At 38.0% G+C, this 12,842-nt stretch overlaps 1 protein-coding gene across 4 annotated transcripts in view; it reads left to right on the top strand.

Annotated features, from left to right (window-relative positions):
- The window catches only part of PBX1 (PBX homeobox 1), a 315,670-nt gene that overhangs the window by 245,685 nt on the left and 57,143 nt on the right, over positions 1 to 12,842 (top strand). For all 4 annotated transcript variants that reach the window (XM_074389865.1, XM_074389863.1, XM_074389864.1 and 1 more), the window contains 2 exons: positions 3,876 to 4,011; positions 8,353 to 8,512. In XM_074389865.1, the coding sequence (XP_074245966.1) occupies positions 3,876 to 4,011; positions 8,353 to 8,512 (296 nt within the window). The remainder of the gene's footprint in view (positions 1 to 3,875; positions 4,012 to 8,352; positions 8,513 to 12,842) is intronic.

Here is a 12,842-nt window from a genome sequence, read left to right as displayed (position 1 = left end):
CTATTAAGCAGCAGAAACCCTCAGAGCTGTTTAAGGAAGAAGTATGGGAAATTAACACACCAAATTGCACAGGATTCAAATTCTGGCTACAACTCTGATGACATATATGACCCTGGATAAGTGGCTTATTTTCCCAAGACTCAGTTTTCTTACCTGTAAAACGAGGATAATCCTGTAAATAGAAATAAATCTTAGTGTAGTATCTTGCACCTAATATTCACATCATAATTCAGCTATCATAATGATTACCATTATGTATTACTATTATATGACATGGTATATTATGTTAATATATATACCCATCATTGTTAAATTTTATAATGATTAGTGACATGATCGTATCTATGGTTTAGGAAGATAACTGTTAGTGATTCTCTGGAAGATGAGCTGGATTGGAGAAGAGAGAATGTAAGGAACAATTATTGTAGCCTGTGCTCCTCAAACTAGGGCCACACAAAATAAACTGATATACCTTCCACATTTTCCATAAGTATTCGAAAGAAAAAATTCTTATTTTAAGATACATATTGATAGATGTTAGACAGTATACTAAAACAAGAGGTTCCAAAGATATTTTATGTTTTTGATGGTGTCCCCAGAGCTACAATCTTTTTCCAGGAGGGCTTTGTGAGTGCTATTTCTGGAAAGCATTGATCCAGTGTTGCACTGTCTGGTATATAGCTATTTAATTTTGAATTTAAGTTAACTAAATACTAAATTAAAATAAACGTTTAAAAAATAGCTCTCTGGTTACTCTAGCCACATTGCATGTGCTCAGTAGCCACCTGTAGCCAATGACTGCTATATTGGACAGCAGAGATATAGAACATTTCACTCATAGCAGAAAGTACTCTTGGACAGCGCTAGTCATACAAGCCTGTGATAGGCAGTGGCTTCTCTTCATTCATTTCACAAATAGCGGCGCAATTAGAATGGAAGAAAAGCGATAGATTTGAAAGTGTAGAACTGGCAGGACTTGCTTTGGGGCCAATCATTTGATGAAGGTAAGAAAGCAGGAAGAGCTGAGAATCACTCCCAGTTTCTGGCACATGCTGGATACCCAAATCTTGGATTGAGTGAATGAATGAATGAATGAATGAATGAAAAATTAGCAAATATAATGAACCCTATCTATAGTAATTTCACTAAATAATAAGGATAACAAGGAAAATGGAGCTGATTTGGGTAAAAGGTGATGTTAGTTTTGGAAACAGTTTGTTTGAAGTTGCCTGGAGTCTGTAGTCATAAAAGGGCCAGTGGCTCTTAGCAGAGGTATTAGAGTAGGAGGTAATAAATTTGGTAGTTAGCAGTGTATGTCTGCGATGTCTACACATCTCACTGTCATGAGTCCTTTAAAAAAAACCTCCCCATGGACCCTGTGTTTCAAATGTTTTCTGTCCCTAAAACACCGTATCTATCCAGTAATATTTAGTCAACTTTCAAATGTCTTAAATTCAAAATCTAGATGCCCAACTTGCAAAGCTACTGAATGGTTTGAAATCACAAATGTTAACTTGCCAAGGTGGTAACACTTCAAGCCAAAGCAAAGAAATCAGGTGTCTCAGTTAGCTCAACCTTATTGTAGAAAGGTATTATTTTCACTAGGTTTCTGGAAATTCTGAAAAATCCTGATCCTAGGATTTCAAAGGCCGTAGATTGAGACAGCTACTAAAAGAGGTGATAAGTGAGTCCATCAGAGTAGATGAGACCACCTAGGGAAGATAGCACATCACAAGGAGAGAAGAGCTGGGAACAGCTGTCTGCACCATCCGTGTACCACCGGCTCATTCCAGAGAGGTTTCCTTTGAGCTCAATTGGAAGAGTCCCAAAAAATACACAGTAATGCTAATGCAAACAACTGAATGAAGGAACGGAGACTCTCCCAATTAGGGAGTCTTCAGGGTCCAGTTCCCCAGGCCTAAAACAACAGCCTTCTTTAGGCAAAGAAGAAGAAGCCAAAGGTTATCTAAAGCCTGGCCTGCAGACCCTGTTAGCCACTTGGCTATCTTCCTCAAATTCCCATCATGCAAGAGCTTTTAACACATGCCCACTTTGTAGTTGAGCTTTTAAATCCAGTCTGTACAATTTCTGATGCTGGGTGACCCAGAAACTCAGCGTGATTTAGGAGAGTGACTCGGGCTTGGTATAATCTGGACAGATGTGGTTAACACCTGTGGACAGATGGAGTTCACCCGGTAAAATCAGGCACTTTATTGTGTTAATTAATCCAAGTGGGACCCTGAAAATACAATATTAGCTGAATTTCCTGTCTGGCAAGGCCGTCAGTGCTTTCTGCTGGCTAAATTGGGAACTCCCATATCCTGGCATAATCAGAGATGTTCTGGAAATCTTTTCCATACGGAAAAGCTTTTAATAAAAGCAAGAAAGGCAACAGTGCTAAGCGAGCTAGTTTAAAGATGAAGGCCTCACACTTCAAGGAGGGCCAACCAGCCCTTGGAATGAGCCTGGAGGCCCTACCCAACTCCTGCAACTATCCACAGACCTTCATTGTCAGGAAGCGGTAAAGTGATTCTCACTTTAAATTAGTTCGATTAGCACTTTTTTTTTTTAAAGGCAGAAAAATGCTTTTATTCAACAAAAGTGATTTTCTCCTTTTTGGCAACCTGTATATGAAAAAGATTTCTGTGGGCTTTTGTTTTACCATTTAGCAGCTGTTCTTGCTTAAGAAGTACCACTTCTCTCCTTTTGAGAGAGGTCAAACCGTTGGGGGTTAATTTCAGTCAGTTCCATGCCCTCTTCTGCAGATGCCTTTTAAAAACGTTACATACATTTACACGGGGGTAGAATGGAAAGAACTTGATAACTTATTTTTAACTTACGGCTACAGAGGCTCTGTGTAATTGCGAGGAGCCAATTTGTATAGAAGAGAGAGATGGGGTTTTGTAGTCGGTCAGACCTGAATTAATACCTTGACTCTGTAACATACCAGCTGAGTGACCTTTGAGCTCAGTTCTTCGTCGGTAAATTTGAGTAACCATATCTACCTCAGTAGAGTTGTGAAAAATGAATAACTTGAATTGATTGCCAAGAGGGAGGGGTAAGTCCCAGTGCCTGGAACCCGGTAGGAAGAAAGACCAAGTCATAGCGCCTGTCATGTGTTGGTCACTGTGCTGAATGCTGCCTTGGTGTGGCCTCATCTCTTCCCTTCTCACACCCTGTGAAGTCAGTATGACCCTCTTCACTTTACAGGGTCAGTATGACCTCCTTCACTTTAATCGAAGAAGCTGATCAAAATCACCCAGCTGACATTCAATTGATCAGGCTTCAAAACCAAGATGGGCCTGGGTGTGGTGGTTCACACCTGTAATCCCAGCACTTTGGGAGGCTGAGGTGGGTGGATCATCAGGTCAGGAGTTTGAGACCAGCCTGGCCAACCTGGTGAAATCCCATCTCTACTAAAAATACAAAAATTATCTTGGCATGGTGGCACACACCTGTAATCTCAGCTACTCAGGAGGCTGAGGCAGGAGAATTGCTTGAACCCGGGAGGCAGAGGTTGCAGGAAGCCAAGATTGCACCACTGCACTCCAGCCTGGGTGACAGAGTGAAACTCCATCTCAAAAAAAAAAAAAAAACCAACCCAGATGGCCTGAATTTTGAAACTTCATGCTCCTCACTACTCTGCAAAAATATCTGTGACCACTGTTCCTGTTGGGTACCCAGATGGTACACAGTGAAGTATTGAGCAAATGCTTTTAATGATGGTTTTGGCATCCAGCTCCTTTTGGTAAATCTGTTCCAATTCACCTTTTGCTCAAAAATGTGTCTTCTCCCAGAAGTAGATTCTATTCTCTCCCATGTTATATTTATTTGGTGTGAGCTTTTTTGTTGTTGTTTCCTTTCTCTTTTCAAAGGCGGAAGAGACGGAATTTCAACAAGCAAGCAACAGAAATCCTGAATGAATATTTCTATTCCCATCTCAGCAACCCTTACCCCAGTGAGGAAGCCAAAGAGGAGTTAGCCAAGAAGTGTGGCATCACAGTCTCGCAGGTAAGCAGTCCCTCAACTGCCTCAGCCTGTAGCCTGGCCGTGGTGGGACTTCCAAGGCAGGCTCTTAGAGGTCTTGCTTTACTGGATATTCATGCCTTGCGGGTCCCATCAGCTATAGCCTTAAAAAATCAAGGCAAGCACTTGATGGGTATGTGTATAAGTGAGTTTCTAGGTAAGCACTTGGCAAAACTTGAGAAGAACGAGCAGAAGGAAGAGAAGAATGAGTACAGTGTAAAAACAGGGTTAGGGTTCTTCCCATCGAGCACTCCTTTGCTTCAAATGGGTGAGGTGTCTTAAGTGTGGTAGGAAAGTTACCTGTATTCCTCACGCTGTTTTTTCAAACTCAGTCAATTCCTTAGCCAATTTTTTTTTTTGCCCAACCCAGGAACTTTTAGAGTCAGTGAATGGAACTAGTTGTTATATAGCCTTTTAAATGAAAGGAACTTAAATGTCTCCTCTTGATGTGCTGACTCTGTAACTGATGGAGTGTAGGAATTTTAACATGTCACTATGATTGTGTTGGAATGGTTGAACAAAATGTCACTGAATGCCCCCTTCCGCCAAAGAGCAATAACCATAACAGGTGGTGTCTGTTGACTTGGAAACATACATGATATGAAATTTTTATAGGCTTGGTGTTTTCAAAATGAATATGAAGCAGAAAAGTAGGCAGTATTTTTATGTATGTAGATTTTATCTGCTCAAAAGATCCACCCAAACTTCTTATTCAGTCTGAACCTCAAATATCACCACTGGTTTCTAGTTGAGGCCGGTAGTGATAGGTATAAAATTTGTTGGAGAAAGTTTTTCTTAGAATTTTGTCACATGAGGAGAATTAAATGTGCTGGTATTTCCATTAAAACTGGGGAGGGAAGAGAGTACTGAAGGCTACTCTAGCAAGAAATTTCACTTACCATTTTTTAAATGGAGTTGATGCTCTTCTATATAAACCGAGCATCTGTACCTCCTTGAATTGAATCCTGACTTCTGTAATCCCGGCAGGGTGCCGATCCCATCAACCTGTGTTTAGCTATACAGTATTAGGTCCAGTCAGAATACAGAGCTCCACAAAAGCTATTGACAATGAAGGGATTGCCCAAGGCTTCCCAACAAACTAAGATGATTTTGCAGCAGCAAATATCCTTGAAAACATTCTTTGAGATGAAGCAGAATGAATTGACTCCGTTTTACCCTAGGCCTTCGTTAGGTGCTTTGACCCAGCTGAAGGTCATTTTCAGTCTTGACAATTCTGAGAAACTGGAACGTCCGTGGTCAAACCCAAGTAGCCTAGTTTTTTCTAGAGTTATCACCATTCTTGTCCAAATCTAGACCCCTTGTCCACAAAAAAGGGTAATTAATGCTTTTTTATATTTGCTGCATGTTTGAGGAGTGCTTCTAGGTGTGGACCACAAACATGCAGCAAGTATCAAATCAGTGAATTTTATCATGAAACTTGTGCTTTTTAAAGCAGAACTAAATTACTACTGTCTGAATTCCCAACGTGGAATTCAGAATTTCAACTCCCTATTGAAGGTAAAAGGAATCCTCATGGAGATAATTTATGATATAGCTAGATACAAGTTAAAATCTTGTTCTGTTTCAGCAACCTTCACTTCCTTCGTTATGGAAACTCAAGGTACAAATAGCGTGTCCATTAAAATGCTTATTTACATATTGTGTCACCTTTCCCTTTCCTCTGCCCATGCCAAGGTCATGCCATTCTTTCTCCCCCATCACATCTGTCTCTCCCCAAAGCAGCCAAGCTACCAGTGCTAAACAAGTCCAATGGGAGACAATATAATATGATGTCACAGAAGGAGCATTAAGTAAGGAGCATGTTTTTGACAAGAGTCAACTGTGGGATTCTAGGGAACTCACTTTTTTTTTTTTTTTTTTTTTAATATTAGTTGACCCATCTACTCATCATGATTCGTTGGATCACATGATTTATTAAATCTTTCTCCTAGTTCCCAAAGGCAGGGAATACCTCTTGGGCTGTATCATTATTGTCTTTTTTTGAAATCAAAAATTCTTTTGAAATCTACTAAAAACTATTGATGACCCAAAACAAAGATATGCTGCTCATACACCCAAATCCATCTGAAATCCGCCTATTGATGGTATCTCCCCAGATCCCTAAAGAGCCCTTTTTCTACACCAGAGCTACTCGAAGTGTGATCCACAGAAAGCAGCATCAGCATCCCCTGGGAGCCTGTTAGAAGTGTAAATTCTTGAGTGTCATCCTCATTCTGCATCAGAATCTTTGAGGGTGAAATCTATAATAAAAATTTATTTTAACAGCTTCCCCAAGAACACTTAACTTTGAAAAGCAATGCTCTACTACACATTGTATCTCAGTGATCTCTTCCATGCTCACAGCTACAAGTAATATCTCCATTGAATACTGATGGAACTTCTCTCCTATAGCACCAAACTCATATATTTTACTTCCCACTAGACTTCATCATGGCTCTGCCCAGAGGTTCTTCAAAATTAACTTGTTCAAAATGTGTATCAAGCTCTTCCTATAAAACCTGTTCGTCCTGTATTTCATGTCTCATTCTATGTCTCTTATCTATACATCCCTAGTGCCTAAAGCATATTAGGTCCTTAGTTTATGACTGTTGAATAATTAGTTCATTCATGAAAACGCTGACTGTATGCATTGTCCAGATCATTGTCTGTTGGACAATGTAGGAAGTACCTGAACTGACCTTGTACCTTCCTACCAGTTCATTCTTCTCATTTAGAAGGGACTCATTCCCACATTACCCTTCTCTCCCAGCTTCATCTCGTGTTTTCTTCGCATGTAATTGGACCTCAGATGTTTCTTCTTCAGATGTCCTCCCAAACTACCTTCATCTTTTTCTCTTCCTCCAGCTTGTGCAGTTATCTGAGGGCAAAAAATCGCCTTACCTTTTTTCTCCTTTTCCTATCCCGTAAATCAAAAAGCAACCAAAATTATGCCTGATTTCTATGAATAGTGAAAGTTGTATGAAGAAAAACATAAATTTCAAAGTGAAATTAGATATGCAGTGATCCTGAAATATACCCAGAAGTGTCCTTTTTCCTCTAGGAAATGTTAAATGTTAAAGCCAGCAAACACAAAAAAAGTGTCATTTTACCTCATTTTCTGTAGACTTCAGCATTTACAATAAATAAAGCATTTTCTTATTTAATTCTTTCACTTTTTTGTTTACTAATATTGCAGTGAATTGTTTTTAAGGCTTGTCGTTTCTGCTGTAATAGAACAGTTGTATAGGCCTATCGTTGTGTAGGCCTTTCAGTGCAATCCTTATAAGCTGTTTTAAGTTTGCTAATGCATTTAAAAAATAAGTATAGTTTTGCAACAGTTTTCTTTATCTGCCATTGTTGGGAGTTAAATCTAAATGATATGTAAGCTGTGGCACATGTGGGATCAACAACTCCTTCCCTCAGCAGATTCAAAGTTTGTTTTGTAATTATATAAAAACCTCAACATTTTAGTTCACAGTCATATCGGGAATGTGGGATATAAACCTTTCCTTCCCAGGGCAGGAATGATGGGGGTAAAACTTGAATTTAACTGCATCTCCACTTGCCTCTGGCAGACGTCTTGGTATTAAGGGAGCAGAGGTACCAAATGGAGCCAAGACACCTGCTGTGAACCACATGAAGGAAATAAATTAACAAATGAAAGTAAATTAGGTTTATTGTGTTTGCTGGCTTTAACATTTAAACCCTAGAATTCAAAGGGATAATCATTTGTATGCTGCATTTTTTTTTTCTTAGGTAGATAATACCACGCTTTACACAAAATAGTGAAATCTGGTAGACTGAATTACATTGATCCTAAAGACTATAGTGAAATACAGCTAAGAATCTCAGGCCACATTAAGGTTATGTAACTTCCAAAAATTGGCAATTAATCTATCACACGAAAGTACCTGTATGGATATTTAAAGGTCTGTGTATTTTGATGGCACAAAGCCAGCTTTCGCGTTGATAAACGCTAGAGGCATTTCTCCTGAAATGTTAGTTATATTTTAGTGGCATCGCTGAAGACGTAAGCAAATTTAAAATGCTTGTTCTAAATTAAAAGGGTTCTAGTTTAAGTGAGCAGCTCCTTTATAGGAAGATGTTTGTCACAGTGGTTTTGCTAAATTTTAGTTACATTAAACAAGAGAATCGCATTGTATCTATTTGTCCTCTTGAAGCTCTTACTTCAGATCTTTTTACTGATGTTGCCAAATTAATATAAGTAGCTTACCTCTTCACCTCTCTCATAAACCCTTCTTTTTCTTCTGCATGTTTCTAAAGGGTGAAATGTGAACTTTCTCATCTTCTCTTAAACTACTCCAGGTATCAAACTGGTTTGGAAATAAGCGAATCCGGTACAAGAAGAACATAGGTAAATTTCAAGAGGAAGCCAATATTTATGCTGCCAAAACAGCTGTCACTGCTACCAATGTGTCAGCCCATGGAAGCCAAGCTAACTCACCCTCAACTCCCAACTCAGCTGGTTAGTTTTTCTTTGATTTGGAGGTGGGGGGAGGAATTGTTCTTCATTTTTGTACTTGCTTTTCCTACATGGGGATTTTCTTATTTGTCAGACTTTTGATTGGTTAATTTCCTTATTTGATTGTATTTTTGGATGTTAATGTCACTTTGGGTTCTTCCTTTCATTTCCAAAGAGCAATCTGTTCGACTGTTTACAAGGTGGGTTGTCTGGAGGTTTGCATTAATGTTTCTATTAAGTTAAGACCAAAGTAAATTGGTTGGCTTGATGAGACCTCTAAATTCTCTCAGGGATATCAATAAGTAAGTTAGACATAGTGCTTAGGGATAGGCTATTGGGATTCTGTCATTTGATCTGTTTTATATAAAGCATCTCTCCCTGTCAATATTGCTGTTCCAATAACATAATGTCTGGGTCACCTGTTAGCATGCATTCTATGCAGAAATATTTATTCTTCTAGCAAATATCTCATTCAAATTTTTTGGTATGTAAAACCCGGCTATGAATATTTCTATACATTGTTTATAGTTGTTGTTCTTTATTGGTTTCTGTTGGTCTTCTTTATAATTATCAGTCATGTGCTACGTAATAGATTTTATTTCAGGAAATATACATTATATCACTAATTTAAGAGTTTAGGCCAAAATACCATATTTTGAGGTGTGCCTTATGTCATCAGTTCAGAATTTCCACATGTAAAAAATATATGTAATTAATAATGCAAAAAAATAACCTTTGTGTTTATATGCTATCGAAGGCATGTGGTAATTTTTTTTCCTTTGGTAAAGGAAAAACAAGTATTTTCTCATTAAATAAGTTTGGTTTGATTTTGACTAGGGTACACAGCTAAGAAAATTGATGCTTCTAACTTTAAAAGGTTACCAATTTAAGTATGTTTGACCATCATATGATTATAAACCTAACGTCTAACATTTTTTAAGAGTATGTGGTATCTTTGACCACAAAGCTTGTCTGTCCACTAAAATAAGTTTTCTTACAGTGGCTGGTTACTGGAGACATGTAGGAGTCCACAGACTGTCTTCCACGAGCTTTCAGAAGCACAAATTTGTTATGATAAGGTTCTCCAAGTCACTGGGCTACACCCAGCACTTCTTTTATGGCCTTCTTTTATCTAAATGGAATCATGCATGAAGAGTGGCCTGGGCTTTTTCAACATGAATATAATAAAACCACATAGAATTCAATCCAGTTTTAATTTTGCCAGCACTGCAGGTTAGATTCCTATGAGGAGCATATTTACTTTTTGAGGAATATTTTGGTTTTTTCTTCCTCTATCACGATGTGATTGACAAGGGATCAAAGCTAACAGGTTCAATAACCAGAGAGTTCCATTGTCTCCATCTGGTCAATTATTAAGCATTTCAGACCCAACAACACAAGCTGAATTGTGCTGCTAGGCAGACATTTCCACTTGTCTCTTTGGAAGAAGTACAATTCTGTCAACATTAGCAAAAATGCACTCAACACTCCTGCAAAGGTTATCATAATGCAAAACAGATATCAAAATGACTTTTTCCTGTCCCTGATTTATCTGCATCGCAGATGGCTTAGCATGATTTATGACTAGTCCTCAGTAAGACCCGGTGGACTTTCTTCTTTACTAAATCTGTAACTATTTATTCTTTCCTAAAGCCCTTAAAAAGAGAAAAGTAAGCATTTTAACCCTCTGCTCTGTGTTTAAGAATTATGGTTGACTCTTACGGAACGTCAGTCTATGATTTCAGTTTTACAGTTTTCTAAGGAATTTTTCTGGTGGCTTAAACGTCATGTGACTATTCTGAGCACAAGGTAAATTATTATGGAAAATTAGAGCTAAGCCTTCCAGTTGTGCCTAAGTTGCTGGAAATAATCCGCACAGGAACCCCTTTGTAGTGCTTTTTCTAAAGTAGAGACAAAAGAAAATACTATTGTATGTGTGCAACAGCATGGAATTTTAAAAGATAAACATTTTAACAGGAAAAGTTATAAATGGGCTATTCTGTATTTTCTTTTACTCTTAACCAACCCAAATCATCCACACAGATAAAGCAGAACTTTAAAATGTTCAAGCTTTTTACATAGGGTGTCTATCATGTTATGTACTTTCTCCTCAATAATTTCAAAGGATACATGATAGTTGAAATAAATTTTAAATAAGAGGTTAATATGTGAAAATATATTTTGGCAGAGTTTGAAGTCTAGGGTTCCGGAACCTAGGAACTTTTCACAGCCTCTGTATTGAAGCAAAAGTCTTTTGCAGAGTTTTACAAAATATAAGTATTCATTTCTATTGTAAAGAAATATATTTTTTTGCAAGTAAATCCTCTTCTTGCTAGAGGCTTCTGTATGGAGAACAGCACTTCAGTATCTTAGATTACTTCTAAATATTTCTATTTGTTGATACGTTTCATGTCTCCTATTTTCTTAAGCATAATTTATTTTTTAAAAATCACTTAAGACTAAAACCCAGGGGGGAAATTAGCAAGCCTTAGAGACATTTAGCATGCTTCATAGTTTATACCAGCAGAGTTTGACAAAATGGCTGGAGCAAAGAGGAAAAATGGAAGGAGAGAAAGTTAAATTTTGAAAACAGAAAGCAAAAATAGGGACCAACTGAAGCAATGGTTAAAACCTGGGGTCTATAATTCTTTTGTAGTAGCCTAGAATAATGCATTCTCAATTTCTTAATTTTGATGAGATTACAAAACCTCAGAAAAATGAGGCCCTTTTGGGAAGCTTGGATTATCTTCTGGAGAAGATTTTAACATCCAAAAAGAAAGACACCGGCTTGTACATTACAGATGTTCACTGTGGTATGCCATCAGCATTGATACTATAGCATGTTCTGTGATTAGATAAGTGGTGGTGGGCTTATTAAAGCTCAGAACCCCAAGATTTGAATTATTTTGCTTAGCTGTGTTTGTGTCAAGGACAGCAGCAAATTCAGCCATAAAAGTTATTCCTCTAGCATTATTTTAGTCAATGGCAAGCTCATATACATAATCTTATAATACCCCTGTATTAGTCTGTTCTCATGCTGCTATAAGGAAATGCCTGAGACTGGGTAATTTATAAAGGAACGAAGTTTAATTGACTCACAGTTCAGCATGGCTGGAGAGACCTCAGGAAACTTACAATCATGGCAGAAGGTGAAGGGGAAGCAAGGCACATTTATAAGTCAGTGGGAAGGAGAAATGCCGAGTGAAGTGGGGAAGAGCCCATTATAAAACCATCAGATATTGTGAGAATTCACTCACTATCACAACGGCTTGGGGGAAACTGCCCCCATGATTCAATTAAGTTCACCTGGTCTCTCCTTCCACACGTGGGGATCATGGAGATTATGGGGATTACAATTCAAGATAGATTTGGGTGGGGACACAAAGCATAACCATATCAATCCCTAAAAAGGGTTTTGATGTTTTTCAGGATTGATGGAAGGTTAACCTATTAAAACTCAAAGCCTTCATGTCCTATGAGAAGTTTTTATATAGTACCCACAGAGAGAAGGTAACGCATCCAGAGAAGTTGACTGACATTTTAGTAAATCCACAAGAATGCTTGTCATTTTGTTTTTTAAAACCAAGTGAAAATATTTATCCCACTGATGTTATATCTCAGGTTCTTTCTTAGTATGATTTTCCTCTTTATTTTTAAGTGAAAGTGAAAACAACTTCTCCTGGAATTATAAGTCCACAACCTTGACATACATACCTATTGAAGGGTTTTCACAATGAACCACATAACACTTTACTCTTTCACTTTGTCCCAAGTAGAAAGAAACAGAGAATTTTGGAATTCACAAGGGGAAATGGAAAAGCAAACATGGGACATAATTAAGCTTACATCTAATAAAAAGGGCTTTGAGCTCCCAAATGATATGAGAGTCCAATCTAATCAAGCTGAATCAGGCTGGCTACATAGTCTGTCCGAAGTCTTGATTTCTAAACTACAGAAAATGGCAATTACTTCATTAAAATACTGTAAGAAAATTGAGTGAATACATTTAAACCCTGAGTTTCTTAAGAGGAATGAGTAAATCCATTCTTGTTCGAGGCCTTTGATTCTCATCTGGGGCAAATTTGTACCCACAGGGACATTGGGTAATATCTGGACACATCTTTGGTTGTCACAATTTTGAAGGGAGGATGTTACTGGCATCTATTGGTTAGAGGCCGGGCATGTGGCTAACCACTCTACAATACATAACATAATTCTCAAAACGTCAGTAGCCCAAAATGTCAGTAGCACCAAGGTTGAGAGTTCCTGTTCTAGGTTTAAGCTTTATCATTATTCTCTTTTTTGGATTGTAAAGTTAACTGATTTTTTTTGT

This window comes from Saimiri boliviensis, chromosome 19 (assembly GCF_048565385.1).
Source record: "Saimiri boliviensis isolate mSaiBol1 chromosome 19, mSaiBol1.pri, whole genome shotgun sequence".
In the NCBI taxonomy this organism is placed as follows: Eukaryota; Metazoa; Chordata; class Mammalia; order Primates; family Cebidae; genus Saimiri; species Saimiri boliviensis.
Note: the sequence above shows the minus strand (reverse complement) of the source record. Positions and strands in the feature narration are given on the sequence as shown.